Source organism: Eleutherodactylus coqui, chromosome 3 (assembly GCF_035609145.1).
Source record: "Eleutherodactylus coqui strain aEleCoq1 chromosome 3, aEleCoq1.hap1, whole genome shotgun sequence".
NCBI lineage: Eukaryota > Metazoa > Chordata > Amphibia > Anura > Eleutherodactylidae > Eleutherodactylus > Eleutherodactylus coqui.
Genome location: NC_089839.1, coordinates 167,451,432 through 167,470,928, shown reverse-complemented (window position 1 = coordinate 167,470,928; position 19,497 = coordinate 167,451,432). Strand labels below are relative to the sequence as shown.

Sequence of the window (19,497 nt, the reverse complement as noted above, 5' to 3'; positions counted from 1 at the left end):
TATATACAGTGTAGTATACAGATTGCAGTGCCATATACAGTGTGGTATATCTAGTGCAGTGCTGTATCAAGTGTGTGGTGCAGTGTAATATAGTGCGGCATATACAGTACAGTGTTATATACAGTGTAGTATACAGATTGCAGTGCCATATGCAGTGTGGTATATAAAGTGCAGTGTTACAATGTAGTATATAGATTGCAGTGTTATATACAGTGTAGTATATAGATTGCGGTGTTATATACAGTGCTGTATTTAGTGTGTGGTGCAGGGTTATATTATATACAGTGTAAAACATAGATTGCAGTGTTATATCCAGTGCAGTGTTCTATATAGATTGCAGTGTCGTATATCCAGTGTGTGGTGCAGGGTATATTATAAACAGTGTGGTATATCCAGTGCAGTTTTCTATATAGATTGCAGTGTGGTATATCCAGTGCGGTGTTATATATAGATTGCAGTGTTATATCCAGTGTGGTATATACGGTGTAGTATAAAGATTGCAGTGTTATATCCAGTGTGGTAAAGGGTTATATTATATCCAGTGTTATATATAGATTACAGTGCCATATACAGTGTGGTATATCCAGTGCAGTGTTATATCCAGTGCATTGTCATATATAGATCACAGTGTGGTATAGGGTTATATATTATATCCAGTGCAGTGTTAGACATAGTCTGGTATATAGATTGCAGTGTTATAGCCAGTGCAGTGGTCTATATAGATTGCAGTGTGTTATATTCAGTGTGTGGTGCAGGGTTATACCGTATTATATACAGTGTGGTATATCCAGTGTAGTATATAGATTGCAGTGTTATATACAGTGTGGTATATCCAGTGCAGTGTTATATATATTGCAATGTTATATGTGGTATATCCAGTGTGTGGCGCAGTGTTATATTATGTACAGTGTGGTATATCCAGTGCAGTGTTATTTATAGTGTTGTATATAGATTGCAGTATATTATATACAGTGTGTGGTGCAGGGTTATACCGTATTATATCCAGTGTAGTATATAGATTGCAGTGTTATATACAGTGTGGTATATCAAATGCAGTGTTAAAGTGTGTTTTATATAGATTGCAATGTTATATATAGATTGCACTGTGGTATATCCAGTGTGTGGTGCAGTGTTATATTATGTACAGTGTTATATATAGTGTGGTATATAGATTGCAGTATATCCAGTGCAGTGTTATAAATAGAGTGCAGTATATTATATACAGTGTGCTATATCCAGTGCAGTGTTATATATAGAGTGCAGTATATTATATACAGTGTGGTATATCCAATGCAGTGTTATATATAGATTGCAGTATGTTATATACAGTGTGGTATATCCAGTGTGTGGTGCAGTGTTATATTATATACAGTACAGTGTTATATATAGATTGCAGTATGTTATATACAGTGTGGTATATACAGTGTGGTATATCCAGTGCAGTGTTACATATAGATTGCAGTATGTTATATACCGTGTGGTATATCCAGTGTGTGGTGCAGTGTGTAATACCCGGGCTGTGTAGAGCTGTCACCAGGGGGCACACAGACAAAGCCTGTCCCCGCTCCGAGCCCCGCTCAGCCGCCGCCTCCCTCGCTCTGATCCGGGAGGAGCTCGGGGAGAGCCCACGGAAACTTTCCCGCATTTTTCCCCGCATTGTGTCCGGATCCGGAGTCCCGGGGGCGGCTCGTCCTCCCGCCTCTCCGCCGCCGCCGTGTAGCCCCCGTCTCCCTCCCTCCTTCCCCGGTGTCCTGTCAGTCCCTCCCTGGGAGTGTTGTTGTGAGCGGGGATCTAACATGGCGACGGTGCCTGTGTACTGCATCTGCCGCCTGCCCTACGACGTGACCCGCTTCATGATCGAGTGCGACGCCTGCAAGGACTGGTTTCACGGCAGGTAGGAGCGGGTGTGTGAGCGGGCGGCTCTCCTCGCAGGCCTCCCGCCCGGGGGCCGCCGCCGCGGCTGCTGCTGCTGCTGCTGGGGGGTTATTGTCAGCGGCTGCCTATTGTGTGCTGCTGGAAGGAGGGGGGCTGTCACGGGCGCCCTGCATGTCGCGATACGCGGCTCTCTGGTCGCGACACACGCAGAAAGGAAGCTGCTGAGGGATTAACCGTGTGTGTGCCGGAGAGCCTCCGGATTCTTAGTGTTTGTTTTGCTGCCTCCATCTCCTCTTCTGCTTCCTGCTGGCATTGTGCAGCCTCCTCTCTGACATGTCGGCGCCTATTGTTGGCCATATCGCGATTCTTCCCCTCCAGGAGTTATTAGCCCGTTCTTCTCCTCGCAGGACTTTCTATCTGGCGTCGAGCGCTCTCCTCACAACGCTGAGTATTCCCAGCCGAGACCCCCGTCGCCGATTCATCCCAATCCGTGACAGTCGCGGCGACGTACGACTTTCCCCATCGCTTCCTTTTTAACCCTATAAACGGATCCCAACCGTCCCATCGCCCTCCGCCGTCATGATATTGTACACTCGACGTGTCATATTTGGAGCCGATCTATCGTCGCGACGGGCTTGGGACCGTATCTGATTTACACGATATAGGGGTCGAACATATATTAGTATACGGTGTAAACTTGTGCGTCCGGCGGTCAGTATGGCTTGTATGCCAACAGCTGGCAGCAGCGGGCACGCCGGTCCTTGCTGTGGAGGGCACCATCAGGAGGAAGCGTTGCCCGCTTGTGCTGTGAATGGCTCTAGTGGCGGTGAATGGGGATCAGCTGGTCGCGCTCTGCCTGCTTCATTGACAGGCAAACAATAAGGAGCTTGTGCTCCATTAACTACTTCCTGCCCGCACCCAGACAAGTGCCACTCTGCCCAGGCGACAAGTGCCAGGAGGATTGCGGCTGCCACACTGATTAGTACCCGCCAGGGCAAAAAACCAAATGTGCCCACTGTAGATTGACAAGAGAGGGGCATCCCTATCCTTGCCAGTGTTTATGTTGTGGCAGGAGATGTATGCAGCCTGTCAGTGACGGGAGGCGCCGTAGATCACCGCCGGTCGGAAGCACTCGGGGAAGCTGCTTGTCACATTTCTCCTGCAATCAAGAGGTGATTCCCTCAGCGGTCCTGAGGATGGTGTGCCAGCTGGGGGGAGACGATGGGTGATGTGGTGGTAGAGGGCAAAGACGGGGGGCACAAGGAAAAAAAAGAGTTTGGATCATATTGTTGAGTGAAACGCGTTAACCCCTTATAAGCTGAAGGCCGTATCGACTGGATGCAGTTCTGGAAGCAAATTGAAGTAAAGCGGCGAGAAGACGAACGCTCTCCTCTTTGATTTCCCATGTCTTCACACCGTATTATGTATCATCCGCTTGCCGTATGAGATAAACGCGGCCATATAGACCCCGAGAGGGACCGTTTACTCATTAGACCGGTATATGTCATATATATGTCTGCTGTACAGAATAGTGCGGTCTACAATGTTGGTCCATGTGCAAAAAAAAAAAAAGTATATCGTTTGTGTGTGTGTGTGCGCGTATATATACATATATCTCAATCAATCACATGGTGTGTGTTTTTATATCTATGTCTATAACCATACAATGCATCTAACGCTTCTATCTATCTATCTATCTATCTATCTATCTATCTATCTATCTATCTATCTATCTATCTATCTATCTATCTATCTATCTATCTATCTATCTATCTATCTATCGCTTGTGTGTGTGTATATATATATATATCTAAATCAATCACATGGTGTGTGTTTGTATATCTATGTCTATCTATCTATCTATCTATCTATCTATCTATCTATCTATCTATCTCTCGTGTGTATGTATATGTGTGTGTGTATATATAATATATATTATATGTACAGTATATCACATTGTGTGTGTGTGTAGATATAATATACACCATTGTACAGCTATATGGCGGTGGTATATATCAGGAAATTGTTGTGATGTACAATATACCTCTGATCTACACCGTGAAACGCGTTGTGATAGCTGCCTCATCCTAGTTGCTCTGGGTGAACTATGCCCGCTGTGCCAGCTTCTGGATTGCACCCCGTGCCTACCAACTGAACTTGTATCTTCTATAGTCTTGTATAATGTGCTTGTTTGTATACTCGCGTGACACTATGTATCCATATGCTCTGTGAGTTGAGATACCAGGGCTGTGTCAGGGCACTGTTTGGTGCTGGACCGCTATCAGGAGCCCGGTAGCCCATGCAACTGGAAATTTGCCGCTGGCATAAATTTTTGAGTTATTTTCCACTGATGTCTATTGCCTGGATGCTAAAATATATATCCATCTACTTTGTGGAGCGTGCAGACGTTTACCCAGCCGTGGGATAACATTTAGGATATGTTCATGCAGGGCGGATACGCTGTGGATTTTCATGCAGACAGTACGCAGCAGCGCAGATGGGATTTACAGCAATTGACCTTGCCAGCTGGATTTTAAGGGTTTGTCCACACGGGGCGGATTGGCTGTGGATTTTTCTTGTGGACGTTCCACACAGAGAACAGCAGCAATGTGGGAGATATCGCTGCCGAAATCAGCGTGGAACTTAAATCGCAGCACATCATTATAGCAGCGGAGTTTCGGGTTGGATTTGACGTCTTCAAATGAAAGGGTAAATTTTGCATCAAAAAGCGCGTCAAAATCAGTTTTTGATGCTGCAGGAGAATATCCTCTGCTGATACTTTGCAGCAAATCCGCCCTCTGTGTACGTACCATGATTTGCAGCATGTCAGTTCATGCTGTGGATTGGTTATTTTCCCCATGGAGTTTAATGAAGTAATCAAAATTAGCAAAAAATTCCAGTTGTGCATTACTTGTGGATCCGCACCAAAATCTGCCGTGAAATAAAAGAAACCATGGATTATCCTCAGCTGCGTCTTCTCCCGACTCCACTGAAGCATCTTGTCTGGTTCCCCGCCGGTCGCCCGGCCTCCAGTGATGATGTGTCATACTGACATGTGACTGCTGCAGCAATCACATGGGCTTAGACATCATTGCTGGAGGCCAAGAGACCGGCGGGGAACCAGACAAGATGCTTCAGTGGAGTCGGGAGAAGACATAGAGTCCCAATCTGCACAATGCGGATTTGCTGCTGCAGATTTCGCCACAGATTTGGCTCTTCTGCATCAAATCTGCCCCGTGTGAACATACACTTACTGCAATACAGTATATGGATAAGCTGTGTCCGTATACAAGTTGTCCATAGAATGGCTGACTGTGCTCCTCAGTACATGTAAGGTCCTCCAGACCTTGGGTAATAGAGTGCATTGACATAGAGCTCATGCATGCTACTGTGTTACAGGTCCGTATTGTACGGATATGACGCCTGGTGTCTGCATTGTTCCATGCTGGATATTAGATCCCTATGCAATCTGTAGGAAAAGAATTGTGATGTGTAATATTGCATGCTGTGTTATATAGGCACCGGCATGAGGTCCATTGACAGCATCACCACACACATGGACCGTATTTTAAAGGGCCACTCTGGTGAAAACTCATTATTTCATGCTTGTCACACTCTGGGCATCTCCTCTGTGTATTTCAGGCAGTGCAGCCCCCTGTCTGATGCTTATCAGCCATCACCCAGAGGATGAGACTTTTACTTTGTTTCATATCTATCCTATGATGCATCAGCATTAGCTGAGGCTATACCATTTTTGTCTGCTGGGGCGACAGTTTGTCATTAGCTTCTATGTTCACCTAAATAAGCTGCAGACTGAAAGTATACAGTCAGGAGGATGAGCTGTGATCTCCTTTATTATATCTGTGTGGTCATCAGTAACTAAAAGGAGAGTCTGTATACCCCTAGAGGCAGTTTTTGTAGTAGATCCATGTAACCGCATAAGGCTGCTTTTTGGAGGAGAGAAACTGATATAAAACATTTCAATGGATTTTGAATAAAGGCTTCTGTTTTTCTTTTTAAATCCCATTGACATCAATGAGGGAAAAATGTGATTGTTCTCCCTAAGAGAAATCAAGTAATCTTGTAGATATGATACCTTTTAGTGGCTAACAAAAATACATGATGTTATTGCGAGCTTGCGAACCAAAGCAGGGTTCTTCGTCAGGCAAAAAAATGGAATAGATCTTGCCTGACGAAGAGCCCGAGAGGTTTGCAAGCTCGCAATAACATCATGTATTTTTGTTAGCCATTAAAAGGTATCATATCTACAAGATGACGTGGTTTCTCTTGCTGGGAACTAACACCGTACCAAACCTCTGTTTCCATTATAATCAATGAAGGAAAAACGGATCATTCTGTTTTCCGTTTTATTTCAGTTTCTCTCTTCCCAAACTGACCCTAACGCTAGTGTGAAACTGACTTCAATTGATAACACATAACCCCAAGTAGATCTGAGCTGTCAGATCTGAGATCACATGACCATCCGAGGAGGAGGAGGAGTAGGAGGAGGTCGGGAGTCCCTGACAGAATGAAGTACCTGACCAAGGTAACACTAGCCCACTTATATATACTGGGGGTGGGAGATACATCATGAATGAATATAAAAAACCTCAGCGTAGCGGCCCTTTAAGCCCGGCAGTTTTAGAACGCGATGTGCTCATTGAGAACTCTTCAAAGAGGGCCATAAAACCTCGGAATGACTACAGGTCACATATCATCGTCCATTACGTCTCTGTGATGGCATTGATCCTGCTCTTATACTGCTCTCAGTCACCGTACGGTACATTGTGCCTCACATTACCAACCATGGAGATAAAGTACTGCGCCATAAAGCGCCAACTAATGAGAATGGTCGCGTCTTCTGCTCCACAACCATACCACCAGTATAAGCAGATTGGTTTTATTCCAACGTCTTCTGTCTGGTCTGGATCAATGAGATTAATAGGGAAGAGTTGTTAGGGAATCGCTCATAGAAAAGTTGACATTGGCTCAATAATTTAACCCTTCAACTGCCGCCTACTCTGGGTGATGCCTCCTGGGAAGGTCTTACGGTTCTTTTGAGGTCACAGTGTTTTCTCTCGCTTTGCTTCTATCTTCTTTGATACTAGCAATTACCAGTCGTGTGCCCGGATACTCTCAGGGCCGGCTATATACGTATATACAGATGGGCCGGGTATACAGTGATGAGTCAGGCTTATACGGAAGGGGCGACCAAATACGGACGGGCCGGCTGTCTACGGAAGGGGCGACTATATACGGACGGCTCGGCACTGCTGACTTGCTTGTTCTCAGCTCATCATAGCTTGTCCGGACTCGTCCATGTATGCTTCCTCTTCTTCTGCTGGTTGCCTCCTCTGACATTGGCGATTGCCCCCATTATTGCCGGATTCTAGGAGGCAGATATGGTGCATTGCATGTGCAGCAGCGTGTAGGGAACAGCAGATGCCGTGTCCTGTGGAAAAGGAGGTCGACTTCAATGTCACGGATTCTATCCGTAAGCAACCATGGCTTTTATTATAGTTCGCTATTTTATTCATGACGGTGACATTCGGGGGCTAAAATCAAAGCCGGAGATGGAGGCGTCTTACTGTACGTTTCCCAAAATATATGTTCCAGCGAATGCTGAGGGTGGTGACGTTCCTATCTCTTATAGCTCCTAAACATAATTAGAGATCTCCGCATTATATATATATAGGCCTCAGCGGGGGGCCCGGAGATCAGACATGAAGGGAATATCTAATTACCATCTCATCAATATTAACGAGGACCCGCCACCGCTCCTGACTTGTCTGTTTTAGTAAATATGTGTATTCCCCGTGAAGTATCAATTCAACGACTGTATTTCCTTAGAACTCCTGGTTTGTGCCGTTCCTCTTTTATTCCTTCTGGACATAAAGTAATAAATTGACAACAATACGTCATCCAGTGTGAGTAATATTCGGCAGGCCATATTCATTAGATGGTGTGGCAAACCCGCATTGGATTGGCCACACAATCTGCAGTAGAAATTCGAGACCGTTTCTTGGGATTTTGTGGTGGATTTACCCCTATCTGACAAGGCTCCTGCGCCAGGAATTGACATGTCAGGTTTTTTTTCCCCCACGGCATGGAGAACGCACCGCGTGAGCTGCAGCACGGATTAGTGTTAAAGCCAATGGGATTGGTAGAATGAGGTGGATTCTGATGTGTGAACGGAGCCTACAATGCTGCAGCTGTGAACATACCTGTATAGCGGTGCACAGTGTCCCTACTAGTCCCTACTACTCCTGTGTACCATACTATGGGGCCTCGTTGAGTATTTTCTTCTAGACGCAGCTGTGAAATACCTGTATAGTGGTGCACAGTGTCCCTACTAGTCCCTACTATGCCTATGTTCTATACTATCGTGACTCATTGAGTATTTTCTCCTAGACGCAGCTGTGAACATATCCGTATAGCTGTACGCTGAGTCCCTACTAGTCCCTACTACTTCTATGTACTATACCAGTGATGGCGAACCTTTTAGAGACCGAGTGCCCAAGCTGCAACCCAAAACCCACTTATTTATCGCAAAGTGCCAACACGTCAGGGGGCGGGGCTTATCACAACATATGATTTTTACCTCCGTCATTATGAAAAGGACAGGACTGCTTCAAAATAGACAGCGTGCAGATTTTGACTGCTTTTTTGAACCAGAAATTCCACGGAATTTGCCACAGAAATTTCTGCTGAGGACATTCTGCAGCATTTCCGCCACATGTTAATGTACCCCAGCAGTAATAGTGACCCCCTACTGTAGCTTCAGTAGTAACATTGACCCCCACAGTGGCCTCAGCAGTAATAGTGACCCCCCCCCCAGTGGCCTCAGCAGTAATAGTGACCCCATCAGTAGTAATAGGGACCCCCACAGTGGCCTCAGCAGTAATAGTGTCCCTCAAAGTGGCCTCAGCAGCAATAGTGACTTCCACAGTAGCGCCAGTAGTAAGTGACTCCCCACAGTGGTTTCAGCAGCAATAGTGACCCCAACTGTGGCCCCAGCAGTAATAGTGACCCCCACGGCGGCCCCCAGTAGGAATAGTGACCCCCACGGCGGCCCCCAGTAGGAATAGTGCCCCCCCCCCCCCCCCGAGACCCATATACTTACCACCTCCTCCTCGTCGAAGCGCCGCTGCTCTATTGCTCAGCACTGATCCTGGCTGCACTCTGTGACGTCAGTGTGCTGCCTGATGCCTCCGACGTCAGGGGACGGGGGAAAGGGATCCCGGCTGCACACTGACGTCACAGTGTGTGCCAGGATCAGTGCCGCTATCAGCACCGCTGAGTGGATACCTGCACGGCGCGTTCAGGCAGGGAGGGCTCTGCATGCCGCCTCTGGCATGCATGCCATGGGTTCGCCACCACTGTACTGTACCATGGGGCCTCATTGAGTACTTTCTCCTAGACGCGGCTGTGAACATACCTGTATAGCGGTGCACGGAGTCCCTACTACTTCTATGTACCATACTATGGGGCCTCATTGAGTATTTTCTCCTAGACGCGGCTGTGAACATACCTGTATAGCGGTGCACAGAGTCCCTACTACTTCTATGTACCATACTATGGGGCCTCATGAAATACTTACTCCTAGACACAGACGAGAACTAGTTTTCTCCTGTTTGAGTGAAAGTTTTTGTGGTTATTGGAAAGAAGGAAGCGGCTTTTTGTATCCGGAGCTGTAAGATAATTGATGTAGAACAGGTACATGGCTTCCTATATCAATCTTCTGAGAAGTTTGACCAGACACGCTAGCGGCTGATATAATAGGACTACATTTCGCATGTATTACAGGGCTTCTCCAGGACTTCGGCATATAGAAAACAGATTGCATTTGTCCGATCTGTAACAAAAGAATTATTATGTAGCGTCCGAGGAATTACTGTGTGGTTGGCACTTCTGCACGCCCGTCCTGCCACCGTCCCGGGTCCGGAGACCGCTACATTTGTTTCTCTCGCTGCGGTTGCTATTTGCTTCTGATTCTTTTTAAACTTGGTGATGGAATCCAGGGAAATCCTTAATTGGAAAACTAATTGTACTAATTGTTTTTTGCAGTTTAATTATGGCGATGTTGTTATGTGGTTGTGAAAGTTAGTACAATGCTATAATATGCTTGTGCCTCAAATATCAACATGATGAAGTTCCATGAAAAATACCTTAATTACTCTTTTCTTACACGTACTACTGCTGTCGTCACCCTCCGTCACTGGAGCTTGCACCCATGTAAAGGGTCTGTGGATTTCACCTTGCGAATCTCTACTTCAAAACAATGGAACAAAAATTTGCATTACCTGCTGCCTCCTCTATGTGCATATGGCCACGGATCCATCTTTCTTGGGGCCCCTTCGGTGGTCTTCCAGCGTTGCCGTGCCACATGAGCAGAGAAGTGTATAGTGTGTATTGAGTTGTTTCAAAAGTGGTGTGCCCATATTGGAAGACCACTGAGGAGCCCCAGGAAAGATGGATCATAGAGGAGGCAGCAGGTAATGTATTCCCCCTGGTCCCTGGAAAACATTGTCCCCAGGATCATAGGGTCGCTTTAGGTTTTTCCTAATTTTTTTAAATTATAATGGATAAAACAGAAATAGCCATACAGCCAAGAACAGGTTAAAGGGTGGACCTCCCAGGGCAATAACCTTTCATAAGGCTGCTCTGCTGTTGCCAGAATTTGGCTACCGGTGTGGCCACACATCCGGTTCACAGTTGGCCCACCCACTGAAGTCGATTATCAACTAGGTAGTACAAAGTCACACCGAATACTCTAATACAGGGGTGTCAAACTCATTTGCACCGAGGGCCGCACCAGCCTTATGGTGCCTTCAAAGGGCCGATTGGAATTGTAAGCACAACATGTTGGAAATGAACAGCGACCTGTTGGAATGGAGAACAGATTTCATGAACGGCATAGAGAGGTTTCATCCAGGGTTTCCGGTTTTGGGATTGTAAACATGAGGCCTGACTGATCCCCTGGACGGAATGGGTAATGGGATGTGAACAGACCAGAATTGAAGGGTTACTAAGTGGGGGACCTCTCTTACATCCATATGACCAGTGCAATTCTTCTAGAGGACCACCCAAAACCACTGGGAATATTGGTCTTCTAGAGGGGTAACCTCACAAAGAAGAGGGCCCAGATGCAGTAAAGGATAAAGAAATGGGTGGCCTTTCAGGAAGTAGAGAGAGGGGCTGTCCTGAATGGACAACTGTTTAAGGCTTTACTATTATACGTAGTATGTGGATTCTGGGCATATTGTCCGTCACAAGTGTGTCTTTGCTGCTAACTGATTAAAGTGAAGGTAGGACTTTGGCGTCGGTGAGGGTCCTTTTACACAGAACGATTGTTGTTTCAAAAATGATTGGATCGTGCAAATTTGAACGATAATTGTTCAGTGTAAACACGGCCATCGATTGAACAACGCTGGAAAATTGGTTTGTTTCTTGTTCGTTTTATGCAAGCATAAAAATAACTGTTCGCTCCTTTGCACGTCATTGCGTGTAAACAGCGATCATCCTGTTGGTCCCATTCACTGGTGCAGTAAACGACTTGCGAACACAATTCTGAACGAAATTACGAACAATTAATCTGCCTGTATAAACAGGCTGCACAAGCCTCTTCAAACAGCTGATCAGCTCTGCCATTTAAGGATTTCCACCCCAGTATATGGTTTATGTATGCGGAGGCTGTAGATGATGCATATGGATTCTTTGCAAGTCTTGCCCAGCCTCCACTGTAGTCACACCACACATAGTTGAAGCCATATGTCATGTCCTTAGAGCAGTGTCTTAAATTGATTTGTCACTTGGCAGAATAGTCATCTTTAAAAGAAGAGCCTGCTAAGCCATTCTCATCTCAGACTCCCAACCTCAGATGTGAATTGCTGATCTATCTAGAATATGACATAGTGACATTGTTTTCTGGGGTTAATGCACCTTCATGCATGGCATTATCATCACCACTTCAGTTAGAGCTCTAAGGGGAGGACCCCATCCCTCACAGACTGAACCTAAAGGCCCATTTACACGCAAGTGAGCGATAATCGTTTCGTGTAAATGCGGCCATCGTTCACTTTTCGTCAGAACAATGATTTTAAGGTGAGCTTAAAATCCATCCTTCAAGTGGAGAGAGATACACAGGGCCTCCAGGAGCTGTTTGCAGAGCCCAGCATGTGGGCTGGGTTCTGCACACATCTGCATTGTTCTTGTTGTTGCTGCTGGCAGAATACAAAGCAGCCTCCTGCAGAGAACACAGCTTGCAGTCTGTTGAGAGATACTTTCTCTCCCTTTGGCTGAACGATGGATTTTAAGTTCACCTTACAATCATCGTACTGATGAAAAGTGCACAATGCTAGTGTTTACACACAAAGATTAACGCTCATTTGCAGTAGTTTGAAAGAGTTTTGAGCAATAATTGTTGCGTGTAAATGGGCCTTAAGAAAAAACTATAAACATATGTAATATGCTTGTAAACTGCTTTTAGCTTTATGCTAAATTATCCATTTTTTTTCATTTACCCGTATCTTAGAGTGTAAACTCTGTGCCTAGACGGTGAATGAGACAGCTCTCTCTCCCTCTCGCAGTGAGAAGACACAGCAGAATCTGTAGTTGAAATACATGCGGTTGAAGGAGTTTTCAAGGACTTTTGAAAACTTGGCTAAGAGTAGAGAATACAATAGAAGGATAAAGTATGCAGTACTCGCCCATTAAATGTCCCGCTGCTCCAGAGCAAAAGTTCCAGCCCCTGACACTCCAGTTGTGAAAACTACTACTGTGGTTATGTTTCATTCATCATTGACGTGACTGCTATAGCTAATTGGTTTCAGTGATGATGCTGCCATGAATGGCACCTGACTGCTGAGGCCAGTGATTGGCCTCAGCAGCCACAGGAACTATTAGTGACACGTGACTCCTACATGAGCATCTGGGACTGGAGCAGCTGCGCAGGACCAGTGTGAAATTTACTTGCCAAGTACTGCAGTTTATTTTATCTTCCTGTCCTTAGTTATTTTTTTGAAAAGTCCAGGAAAACCCCTTACATCAGCTATACATTACCTAATCCTTGTCATTCTATGTGATCCTGAGAAAAACTCCCCTGAGTGCTTTTCATTATTTTGGGTATGCCCTCATTGGATGGGTCCACTTTGGCACCTCTTCAGAAGAAAATCTGAAGTGGCAAAAATCACACCAAATAGTTCGGCTTTTGGTGCGGAATTCACAGCGTAATTGCCGCAGGTTTGCTGCAGATTCCACCCTTTGCATTGCAAAGGTTAACATCCACAGCATGAGGCTAGGGTTACACAGTAACTGTGGCCACGACAAGGGTCACCGTGTTGCCCTGCAACCTCTCGTTCTCATTGACGTCAATGGGACCACAGTGCAACATGCATATTGCAAAAAAATCCACCAAGCTAGCAATCTGCAGGTTGCGGCAACTTACATGTCACACTAGTGACCCCGTTCACTTCATTGAGAATGTGAACTCACAGGGCTGCATGGCGATCTTTGATCACGCAAACCATGTTACGATCAAAAGTCACCATGTAGCCCTGGCCTTAATTGACATACAGCAGATTTAAAGCGTACCTGAGATTTCAGCAAGTTATAGAAAATAAGTTCTCCTTACCCGCTCATTTCCTGCTGTTTTCCCCGTTTAATATCTGTGAGTTCTGATTGTGAGGCAGTTTTCCCCATTTTTGTGTTGCTATTGGCAGACCACAATAGGAGAGGGTGTGTAAGAAGCCTACCATTCTACCAGTAGTTCACTGTCCTTACTTTCTTGCCCTTAATTTCCATGCTGCAGGAAAGTTTTGCTTTGCATTGAGAAGGGAGTCTCCCAATCACATGCCAAATAACATCTTTCCAGGGCTCAAAAGTTGAAGGCTGATCTCCTGGTGGAGAATCCACATTGTGCGGCCTGGTCTACACGCAATGGTGTGTATATACACCACCCATATGCAATGTATTTGTGTATAGGCGGCGTTGATTATGTGACCGTAGAGAACAATGGACTCTCTCATGTATAATACGTGGCAAAATAGAACATGCTGCGTTTTTTTGTCGCTCTCGCATATTATGCAATGCATATAGGCAAATGTGAGCGAACCAGCGTAAGGCGATGTATTTGATTGTCTGCAAATTACTGCGTATCACACATGCGTAATACACGGGAAACTCATACTTGTGTGGGTCCGGCCTAACATGTAGGATGTTACTAGTACATCTACATTTTGAAGGATTTTTGTGTACCATTACAGATTTGTTACCAATGATCCTGTAATCAAAGTAGATTTGGGCTCGGGTGGAGGTGGAGGCTTGAAGGAGGGCGTTCCCCAAATGTATTAAATAAATGTGGAGGGAAGAGGAATTTGTATGGCAGCCTTCCCCAGCTTTTTGCCAAGTGCTCTCGAGCTCTAATAGAGAGGAGAATAACTTTCCTCTTCAGCCTCCGGAGAATTGTGGTTAGGAGACAATACCTCGTCATGTGACATTCTGTTTTCTCATCCTTGACTCCCCCGATCTAATCTTTTTTTTCCTGCTTACTTTTTCCCACCCAGTTAGCAATCTAAAAAAAAACAAAACCCGACTCCGTTTATGTGCAGCTCGGCGCTTAGTAAAAAGCCATTCATTACATAATGTGTAAAATGTGATGCCAGTAATTCTCTAACATAGAATTTCACAGCATGACACAAACAGCGCTCCTATTTAATCTGTCAATTTCCCCAAACCTTATGTCTGCATTGTTGTCATTTTATTGGCTCCTGTCTCCTTCTCCGTAAAGTTATTCCATGAATGATCTACTTTTATTTCAGCTAATTCCATTAGTAGAAACTTACTTGGCATGTAAGCGATCTCGTGCCATATTTTAGTTTGTAGCAAATGTATGGACTGGTTAGTGATCTGCAATCTGGGCCCGTCCAGCTGTTGGGAAACTACAATTCCCAGAATGCACTGGGAGTGAGGTATTTATTTGCCACAGATTATTCTTTTGCTTATTGTAAAAGTTAAAGGGAGTCTGTCGTCAAAGTTGTCCTTTCCGAAGCATTGCGTTCTGTATAGCACCTGCATGCAGAGACTTACCTTTGTATGTGTTCAGACTCTCTTAGTTCTTGAAAAAATAAAGTTTAATCTGATATGCAAATGAGCTTGTAAGTACTCTGGGGCCACTGTCAATGCCGCCAAGTGCTCTGGGGCCACTGTCAATGCTGCCGAGGTCTCTGGGGCCGCTGTCAATGCTGCCGAGGGCTCTGGGGCCGCTGTCAATGCCGCCGAGGGCTCTGGGGCCACTGTCAATGCCGCCGGGGGTTCTGGGGCCGCTGTCAATGCCGCGGAGGGCTCTGGCGCCGCAGTCAATGCCGCGGAGGTCTCTGGCGCCGCAGTCAATGCCGCGGAGGGCTCTGGCGCCGCTGTCAATGCCGCGGAGGGCTCTGGCGCCGCTGTCAATGCCGCGGAGGGCTCTGGCGCCGCTGTCAATGCCGCGGAGGGCTCTGGCGCCGCTGTCAATGCTGCCGAGGGCTCTGGGGCCGCTGTCAATGCCGCCGAGGGCTCTGGGGCCACTGTCAATGCCGCCGGGGGTTCTGGGGCCGCTGTCAATGCCGCGGAGGGCTCTGACGCCGCAGTCAATGCCGCGGAGGGCTCTGGCGCCGCAGTCAATGCCGCGGAGGGCTCTGGCGCCGCAGTCAATGCCGCGGAGGGCTCTGGCGCCGCAGTCAATGCCGCGGAGGGCTCTGGCGCCGCTGTCAATGCCGCGGAGGGCTCTGGCGCCGCTGTCAATGCCGCCAAGGGCTCCCAGGGCCGCTCTCAATACCGCCGAGGGCTCTGGGGCCGCTGTCAATGCCACCGAGGGCTCTGGGGCCGCTCTTATGATTAAAAGCAATGAAAGTCAATGGACTTTCATTCTTCCATGCACACCTATCGATACGCAGGAGAAATGAATTGCAGCATGCTCTATTTCTCTCCGTATCATACGCGGTCTTTGTATGGCCTGCGTATGAAACGCTGTCCATATGCATGCATTGCAGAGTTTCCATATGTATACCTGCTCTGAACAGATAAAAATCGCACTGCGCATGTGATCACGCAGGCATGTGCAGTGCCATACGCAGCCCATAGCAGTTTCTGCTGGCAGAGCGTATAGGCTGTAGTGTGTACAACGATGGAGGAGACCCGCGGCATTGTATGCATACGCCCGTGTGAACAAGCCTTAATACTGTGTTTCCTATGCTGGTTACTATTCCACCGGGAGGGAAAAACCATTTGTGACCTCATTAGCTTGCTTCCCTGCATTGTTACTGCGCAAAAACATGCAGTAAGAACGCAGACACGCGTGCAGAAAAACGCAAATATGTCCGCAGTGTTTTTGTATACGCTTGTGTGAGAGTGGCCTGTAAATGATCATGTACCTTCACAAGTAGAGAATTTTGGCGTGGATATCAGCACGGATTTTTAGGATCTGCACCTAATTCGCTCCGTGTAAAAACATAAGGGATGTACAGTACAATCTGCAGCATATTTTACACGGTGGATCTTGCTTCGGATCTGCACCATTCGATGTGAATTTTGACATGGGTCTGCAGCAATTGAAGGGCCTCAAGGTAGCTCCTCAATATCAGATCGATGGAAGTCTGCCACCTGGGACCCCCGATGATCAGCTCTGACATCCCGGTCATTCGTCATGTGACCAATAAGCCGCTCTGTTTCATTCAAGTGAAGCACTTCACTACCAATTATATACTAATGAAGTATCCGGAGATTATATCCTGGAAAACCCCTTAAAGGGGTTGTCCCGAGGCAGCAAGTGGGTCTATACACTTCTGTATGGCCATAATAATGCACTTTGTAATATACATTGTGCATTAATTATGAGCCATACAGAAGTTATAAAAAGTTTTTTACTTACCTGCTCCGTTGTTAGCGTCCTCGTTCCCATGGAGCCGACTAATTTTCGCCCTCCGATGGCCAAATTAGCCGCGCTTGCGCAGTCCGGGTCTTCTGTAGTCTTCTATGGAGCCGCTCGTGCCAGAGAGCGGCTCCGTGTAGCTCCGCCCCGTCACGTGCCGATTCCAGCCAATCAGGAGGCTGGAATCGGCAGTGGACCGCACAGAAGAGCTGCGGTCCACGAAGCAAGAGGTTCCCGGCGGCCATCTTCACAGGTAAGTATAGAAGTCACCGGAGCGCGGGGATCAAGGTAAGCGCTCCGGTAAGCTGTCTGTACGTCCCTGCATCGGGGTTGTCTCGCGCCGAACGGGGGGGGGGTTGAAAAAAAAAAAAACCCGTTTCGGCGCGGGACAACCCCTTTAAAGGGAACCTGTCACGTCCCCACAGCACTGTAAACACAGCAATCCAGCCGTATCCCCCTAGAGTCTAAAGTCTGACTCTTTTCAGAGTCCCCTGCGCTCTTTAATACAAGTCTATGCACAAGACTTAAAAAAAAGAGTCAGATTTTCGTACAGCGCTGGATCACGGGAGCCGGCAAGTGTTAAAAATATTCCCCACCTCCCTAACAGCACCATAACTTAGTTTTCGATGCCGTGGGGACGTGACCGGTTAACCCTAAACTTTGTTTTCTCAGAATCTAAGAAGGTTGACTAACAATGAGGGCAGGTCTCTGACTCTACAGAACGTCCCATGACCGACTCCCTGCAACTACAATCTAGTCCACTGGGACAGGCCAGTGGGAATAGTAGGGAGCAGCCTGCAATAGTCAATAGAAGTATTATGTACTCCGTCATTACACTTCATGTTCACAGGCGTGATGCAACACCTAGCTATTAACCAGGCCCTGCAGACAGTGTCAATATACTCCGGGGAAGACACTAGGAGGCATGCCAACACATCCAGGGCTGGTAGTACGAGGTTACAAACTGTACAAGTATGTCATTGGTTTACTAGAAAGGAACGGGATGAGGAATGGGGCTCCATGCAGGTAATGAGTCTGCAAGTACTAGAGTGTGTGTGTGTGTGTGTGTGTGTGTGTGTGTGTGTGTGTGCGCGTGCGCGTGTGCGTGCGTGCGTGTATGTGTGTATGTGTATATATATATATATTGATTCAAAATAATCTAAGGAGTGTTAAAGGAGTCCTGGAGGCTGTGGTTTACAGCAGACCTTGTGCTCTCTATTGCAGCCTCCGACTTTGACATGTCTGCTAATTATTACTATGTAGGCCGGGCTCACACGAACGGGTCGGATTCCGCATGCAGAAGACCTGCAATACATTGCGGAAGATCCCAGATGCGATCGTTTTTCTTCACAGTTGTATGCAATGCACAGCGTATCGTCCGTGCAGAATAAAGATCTCTCGCTCTTCTCCAACCACCGTTGTGGCTTTTCTATCTGTTTTCCTATGAAGTTGCGAGCGTTTCCGCCGCTCATACAAAATATTAATTGTATATGGAGGACAAAACACTCGCTTCCACTGACTTTTGCGTTAAAATGGAACATGGTGCGATTTTTCTTCCGCTCATGGAATCCGCATTTTCCACCCGCACATCTGAGTCAACTGGCGAAATGCTCGCACATCGTCTGCGTGGACGCCAATCGCGAAATTCACAATTCAAACCCCCCTGTGTGAGCCAATCCTAAGGCATCCAATAATAAGTGGTGAGAGTACACGGCGCACTGTGGATCTTGTGACGCTGCATGTTGACTGCGTAATTTTATATTCAATCAGGCAAACCCCCCCCCCCCCCCCAATGGGATATACGCATGTACTTCGGATCGGTACGACATGGACCTGTAACAGCTATGTGGATGAGTCGGTGTGTAGGCTGTGTGGATGAGCCCATGAGACTGGGAAACAGCGGAGAATGTGCCTAAGGCCGGGATCATGTGGACCTATTCGTATTGCATATTACGCACACATGATACACGGTGAATGGAGTCGATGAAATTACATTCATTGTCATAGTTCGGTTCACACTTAAAGGGGTTGTCCCGCGGCAGCAAGTGGGTCTATACACTTCTGTATGGCCATAATAATGCACTTTGTAATGTACATTGTGCATTAATTATGAGCCATACAGAAGTTATAAAAAGTTTTATACTTACCTGCTCCGTTGCTGGCGTCCTCGTCTCCATGGTGCCGACTAATTTTCGGCCTCCGATGGCCAAATTAGCCGCGCTTGCGCAGTCCGGGTCTTCTGCTGTCTTTAATGGGGCCGCTCGTGCAGAATGCCGACTCCGTGTAGCTCCGCCCCGTCACGTGCCGATTCCAGCCAATCAGGAGGCTGGAATCGGCAATGGACCGCACAGAAGAGCTGCGGTCCACGGAGGGAGCAGACCCCGGTGGCCATCTTCAGCAGGTGAGTATGAAGACGCCGGACCGCCTGGATTCAGGTAAGCACTCTCCGGTTTGTTTTTTTAACCCCTGCATCGGGGTTGTCTCGCGCCGAACGGGGGGGGGGGGGGGGGGGGGTTAAAAAAAAAAATAAAAAAAAAACGTTTCGGCGCGGGACAACCCCTTTAAGTACATTACAAGTGTAAGAAAAAGTATTACGCACGTACAGCCCTATTGTTTCCAATGGGTGCGTTAGGAACGCTCTACATACATTGTGCGTGTGCGATGTTTTTTATGACTGTTGCAATGAGACATGAGAAAAAAGTAAGAAAAAAGAAAGC

At 46.8% G+C, this 19,497-nt stretch overlaps 1 protein-coding gene across 5 annotated transcripts in view; it reads left to right on the top strand.

Moving 5' to 3' along the window:
* Positions 1-1,595: 1,595 nt before the first annotated feature.
* The window catches only part of PHF2 (PHD finger protein 2), a 227,324-nt gene continuing 209,422 nt past the window's right edge, over positions 1,596-19,497 (top strand). For all 5 annotated transcript variants that reach the window (XM_066596505.1, XM_066596503.1, XM_066596502.1 and 2 more), the window contains exon 1: positions 1,596-1,894. In XM_066596505.1, coding sequence (XP_066452602.1) covers positions 1,797-1,894 — 98 coding nt within the window. In that variant the 5' untranslated portion in view covers positions 1,596-1,796. The remainder of the gene's footprint in view (positions 1,895-19,497) is intronic.